Raw genomic sequence first — 6,116 nt, 5'->3', positions numbered from 1 at the left:
CGTAAACCCGGGAGGCGGAGCTTGCAGTGAGCTGAGATCCGGCCACTGCACTCCAGTCCGGGCGACAGAGCGAGACTCTGCCTCAAAAAAAAAAATTAAGTAGCTGGGCGCTGTGGCTCACACCTGTAATCCCAGCACTTTGGGAGTCCAAGGAGGGTGGATCACTTGAGGCTCAGGGTTCGAGACCAGCCTGGCCAACATGGTGAAATCCTATTTGTACTAAAAATACAAAAATTAGCCAGTCATAGTGACGCATGCCTGTAGTCCTAGCTACTCTGGAGGCTGAGGCAGGAGGGTCGCTTGAACCCAGGAGGTGGAGGTTGCAGTGACCTGAGATCATGCCATTGCACTCCAGTCTGGGCAACAGAGCAAGACTCTGTCTCACAAAAACAAAAAAAAAGTTAAGTAAAAGTACAACTGTTTAAATAACAGTTTAAGGAAACAACAGATGTGACAGCATGAGAACAATGTGTTAATTGATAAATGAATTGACAATAACTAATTGATAAATTAGTGCCCAGTAAGTGTTAGAAAAATGCATGGGAGAGGAAGAACACTTCAGGCTGAGGGAAATAATTTCAACCGAGGTAGGATTTGAACTGGATTCTAAGAGAAGTGTAGACCTAAACATTTTTTTATTTTATTTTATTTTTAGAGACTAGGGGGCGGGTTCACTACTTTTCCCAGGCTGGTCTTGAACTCCTGGGCTCAAGCAATTCTCCATCCTTGGTCTCTCAAAGTACTAGGAATACAGGCATGAGCCACCACCATGCCTGATCAATTTTTTTTTTTTTTTTTTTCTAGACTCGCCCTGTTGCCCAGGCTGGAGTACAGTGGTGTGATCACTGCTCACTGCTGTCTTGACCTCCTGGGCTCAAGAGATCCTCCCGCCTCAGCTTCCTGGGTAGCTGGGACAACAGGCATGGGTCACCAGGCCCTGCCAATTTTTTTGTAGAGATGAGATTTTGCTTTATTGCTCAGGCTGGTCTTGAACTCCTGGGCTCAAGTGATCCACTAGCCTTGGCCTCCCGAAGTACTGGGATTACAGGCATAAGCCACCATGCCGGGCCAGAAGGGCAGACGTTGGATCGACAAAGAAGAGGAGATTGCAGGTTGATTGAATCCTATTGATAAACAGAATTTAAAAGCTTTAACAGAGACTTGTGTCTGAAACACAATGAATAAACTGGTTAGGCTACAAAACAATTTATGTAAACAATTTGCAGTAAGACTAGAAAGCAAATTTGAAGTGTTGTTATACTATAGAGGACTTTCAATGCTAGGTTCAAGGAATGAAAGTTTTTCTTTACGGTAGAGGGAGTATCTTTGGAGAATTTATGAATAGCACAGAGATATGACTAAAATAGTGCTTTAGACACATTTACTTGTGATGGGTTTTGGACTGGAAGCAAGGAGACCGGTTAGAAGACTATTGCAATAGTGTGAGTGATGGGGCAGGAGGTAATATAGATATCAGTTTGGAATTCAAGTAACAATTTATTTTCTCCATTATGTTTCCCATCTATTAGAATTCTTTTTTAAGTTCGGGCATGGTAGCCTGTAATCCCAGCACTTTGGGAGGCCAAGGCAGGTGGATCGCCTGAGGTAGGGAGCTCGAGACCAGCCTGACCAACATGGAGAAACAATGTCTCTACTAAAAATACAAAATTAGCCGGGCGTGGTGGTGCATGCCTGTAATCCCGCTACTTGGGAGGCCGAGGCAGGAGAATCACTTGAACCTGGGAGGTGGAGGTTGCAGTGAGCCGAGATTGCACCATTGCACTCCAGCCTGGGCAACAAGAGGGAAATTCCATCTCAAGAAAAAAAAAAAGAAAAAGAATTCTTTTTTAAGTGGCATACTGGGGGAAAGACCTAACACATTATTTAACTATAGCATCTACTACCTTCCCTGGACTTTTCTTATGAAGGTGGTGTGTTCTATACCTCAAACCATCCCCAGTCATGTGGCTGGTATCCTCGTCTTTGCACCCCAGGAATAATATTGTAGACACAGCATGTATCTCACTGTCCCTTTCTGAACTTCTCACTGCTGCTTCAGCTCCTTCAGAGAAAGTGTCTTCCCATCATCAATATGCCTTTTTTCTATGATACGGCCTCTGTTTTTGTAAGGCCCCCTTGGAGTGGATTACCGGTTCAAGGGCCCCAATTTGTACTAAGGTCTGAGAAGAGCTCATTCCAACGTGCCAGCCACCCCCTTCCTAATTCCTCCCAATGCTCAAATTCCCCATTCCTTCTTTAAAAGTAAGAGATTTGTTCTTCAGGTCACACTTGGGATAGTGTTTTCTGACTTCATCCTATTTCCTAGATATCTGGCTAATTTCTCACTTTAGTTCCTCGCCCCAGCTAGAACCACTCTCCATCTACAAAAAAACCATGCCATGACCAAGAGTCCTTTCCACGACTCCTCTACCATCCAGTGCAGATGCATAAAAAGTAACACACACAAACAGGCACACACACAGCCTAGGGTAAAGCATGCTCTGGTTTAAAGGGGTGTCTCCCAGAGCCTGTGACTCTTCTTTGTTCAAAAGTAGCACCTGCGAGTTAAGGTTTGGCCAGGAGAGTGGGATGAATTTCTTGCCTGAATCTCCCCAAATCACCCTTAGAGGTTCAGGCCTGTCAGTGCCCATTTTTTTTGCTAGGAACATCCCCAAGGCTCTGAGTCCTGAGGGGCGCAGGTCTTTAAAATCCAGTACTTTCCCTTGAATCATCCCCATGTTCTCTAACGGCTTCTTACACTTAGCATACTATCCAGGGCTGGTAAGGCCGTATGGCTTACTCCTTCCATTGCCCATCTCCCTCCACTGCGTGTCTTGATCACTCTGACCCAGCCAGGCTGAGTCTTGCTTGCTCTTCGTTGAACAAGTCAAGGTCCACACTGCAGGTCATTTGCACCTGCTGTTCCCTGTGCTTGGAATCCTCTCCCCTTCCCCAACGTCCACATGTCTTGCTCTCTAACTTTACATTCAGGTCTCAGCTTTAATGTCCCTCTTTACAGATGTCTTCTCTGATCGCCATCTCTGATATGGTTGATATGGCGCCCCCACCACCTTTTGTCTCCTTCTGGTACTTTTCTTCTTCTTCTTTTGTTTGAGACAGAGTCTCTCTCGCTCTGTCGCCCAGGCTGGAGTGCAATGGTGCAATCTCAGCTAACTGTAATTGCCACCTCCTGGGTTCAAGTGATTCTCCTGCCTCAACCTCCGGAGTAGCTGGGATTACAGGCACGTGCCACCAAGCCCGGCTAATTTTTGTATTTTTAGTAGAGACAGGGTTTTGTCATATTTGCTAGGCTGGTCGGTAACTCCTGACCTCACGTGATCCACCCGCTTGGGCCTCCCAGAGTGCTGGGATTACAGGCATGAGCCACTGCGCCCAGCCTCTAATTGCGCTTAATCATTTTTGTTGAAACCTTAAGGCAGACTACCTTGTTTGGGATTGGGCATCTGGGAAAACAGATTTTGGCAAAGCCCTTAAAATCTTGCTTTTCTTGGGTGCAATGAGCTGGTCCAATACAATTAATCCATGAAAGAATCTTCAAATTCCATTTTCTGAGATGATTTGCAGGTTTGGAATAATAGAGCACTTTTCCTTAGCAACTCATTTGATATTTGAGTGTTATTTGACACAATCATATCTTGGTCAACAGGTCCTTCAACAGGTGACCCCACTCTGAGGTAAGAATAATACTATCACAGTGCCCATTTAATTCGATCAAGAATCAATGGGTGTTTAAGAGCTGTGCATGGTGGCACATGCACCTATAGTCCCAGCTACTCAGGAGGCTGAGGCAGGAGTGGGAGGATCGCTTGAACCTAGGAGGTCAAGACTGCCGTGACCTATGATTGCAGCATGGTACTGCAGCCGGGGTGAAAGACTGAGACCGTCTCAAAAAAAAAAAAAAAACTCTGACTTCAGTTTGTGTGCGTGTGTATGTATTTGGGTTTGGTTTTAGTTTTCTTGTTTCTTTTTCATTATTGCCTTTTCCAACTTCATTTTCTATGGCTATTGTTTTTTATATCTTTGCTCTTATGTCTTTTGATCGCTTTAAATAAATTATTTTCTAGCTTGCTTATCTGTTATTGTCTTACGATTTCTCTTCTCTTTTTAAATCGCATGCTTTTATAGCCATCAGTGAAATACCTGGGAAACTCATTTGCCACTTTAACTTTATCTTCATTTTATACTGTCTGCCCGTTTTTCAGACATATGACAGGGAAGTCATGTCAAGGAATATATTATCTAGTGATAGGTGGAAGGATTGATCTATGTAATAAATGAATGTGATACTTCAGGGATGAGTGGGAACTATTAGGATGTAATAAGCTTGTGACTTAACCATATTGCAAAGAGGAGTCTGCAGCTCAATTCAGAGTTTCCCTTGAGTCACGGCTTTCAGACATAGAGAGTGTTAAATCTAAAGATACCACTGAGAGCAATTAGAATTTCTTTCTTATAGGAGTTGGTATATAGAATCCTAATGTGGAAGAATCTTGAGGCTAAATTGCTCTTTTGTCTGTTCTTGACAATACAATCTTGTTGGCAATTTGGGGCTTCAACACTTGGGAAAATCTGGTTAGAGTCCCTTGAGGAATAGAAAAGATAAGGATTGGAACATGGCACCTCTAGGTGTGAAAGAGAAAAACTGGAATATAGCTAGGCATGGTGGGGCACACCTGAAGTCTCAGCTACTCAGGAGGCTGAGGCAGGAGAGTAGCTTGAGCCCAGGAGGCAAGACCAGCCTGGTCAGCTTAGAGAGACCCTGTCTCAAAAAAAAAAAAAAAAAAAGTTGGAATATAGTGAAGGAAACTTTAAAAGAGAAACAAAGCACACAAAGTCAAGACTGAAACACAATGGTATTAGAGAGTGGTCACCAAATAATGTGACTGGGGGAAAAATCCTGTGTACTATGTTTGTGAGAAAAAAAATCTGATCATTCTAGCAGACCTCTTCAGATAACTTTGAGACATATACTAGAAAAAGAAGTTTCCTAAGATGTTATGCCTCAGATCAGCCTGATGGAAGAGGGGAGCAGGGGCTGGGCACGGTGGCTTATGCCTGTAATCCCAGCACTTTGGGAGGCTGAGGTGGGCGAATCACGAGGTCAGGAGTTGGAGACCAGCCTGGCCAGCATGGTGAAACCCCGTCTCTACTAAAAATACAAAAAATTAGCTGGACATGGTGGCAGGAGCCTGTAATCCCAGCTACTTGGGAAGCCGAGGCAGAAAAATCTCTTGAACCCGGGAGGCAGAGGTTGTGGTGAGCTGAGATCACCCCACTGCACTCCAGTCCAGGCAACAGTGTGAGACTCCATCTTAAAAAAAAAAAAAAAGAAAGAAAGAAGAGGGGAGCAGGAAAAGATTTCTAAGATCTCTCTAAATATGGCATGACAGCATGGGCTGCTTTTTGTATTTCAGGAGAAGAATCGAACCCTGGGAATTTGACATCTTCTATGACCCCAGAGAGCTTCGTAAAGAGGCCTGTCTGCTCTACGAGATCAAGTGGGGCATGAGCCAGAAGATCTGGCGAAGCTCAGGCAAAAACACCACCAATCACGTGGAAGTTAATTTTATAGAAAAATTGACGTCAGAAAGACGTTTTCACTCATCCGTCAGCTGCTCCATCACCTGGTTCTTGTCCTGGAGTCCCTGCTGGGAATGCTCCCAGGCTATTAGAGAGTTTTTGAGTCAGCACCCTGGTGTGACTCTGGTGATCTATGTAGCACGGCTTTTTTGGCATACGGATCAACAAAATCGGCAAGGCCTCAGGGACCTCGTTAACAGTGGAGTAACTATTCAGATGATGACAGCATCAGGTAAAATCAGTAAACAAAGAAACTTCATTGTTTCCAAGAGACTGTGGTGAAAGTAGCTGTCTTTAGGCCAGAAGATTGGTTGGTCCAGACTGGAAGTCTCAGAAGTAAAAGTCCAAAATAATATGATAAAGGAGTAGGTCTGAAATTCATGACAAGGAAAGTAACAAAAATACAACTCCTGGCTGGGTATGGTGGCTCATACCTGTAATCCCAGAACTTTGGGAGGCCAAGGCAGGAGGATCACTTGAAGCCAGGAGTTCAAGATCAGCCTGGGCAACATAGT

General features: G+C 44.3%; 1 protein-coding gene across 1 annotated transcript in view; it reads left to right on the top strand.

Moving 5' to 3' along the window:
- The first annotated feature begins 3,671 nt into the window (after positions 1–3,671).
- The window catches only part of APOBEC1 (apolipoprotein B mRNA editing enzyme, catalytic polypeptide 1), a 5,217-nt gene continuing 2,772 nt past the window's right edge, over positions 3,672–6,116 (top strand). The window contains exons 1-2 of the mRNA XM_011952598.1: positions 3,672–3,695; positions 5,436–5,833. Coding sequence (XP_011807988.1) covers positions 5,527–5,833 — 307 coding nt within the window. The 5' untranslated portion in view covers positions 3,672–3,695; positions 5,436–5,526. The remainder of the gene's footprint in view (positions 3,696–5,435; positions 5,834–6,116) is intronic.

Source organism: Colobus angolensis, unplaced genomic scaffold, assembly GCF_000951035.1.
Source record: "Colobus angolensis palliatus isolate OR3802 unplaced genomic scaffold, Cang.pa_1.0 Scaffold11, whole genome shotgun sequence".
Classification (NCBI taxonomy): Eukaryota; Metazoa; Chordata; class Mammalia; order Primates; family Cercopithecidae; genus Colobus; species Colobus angolensis.
Note: the sequence above shows the minus strand (reverse complement) of the source record. Positions and strands in the feature narration are given on the sequence as shown.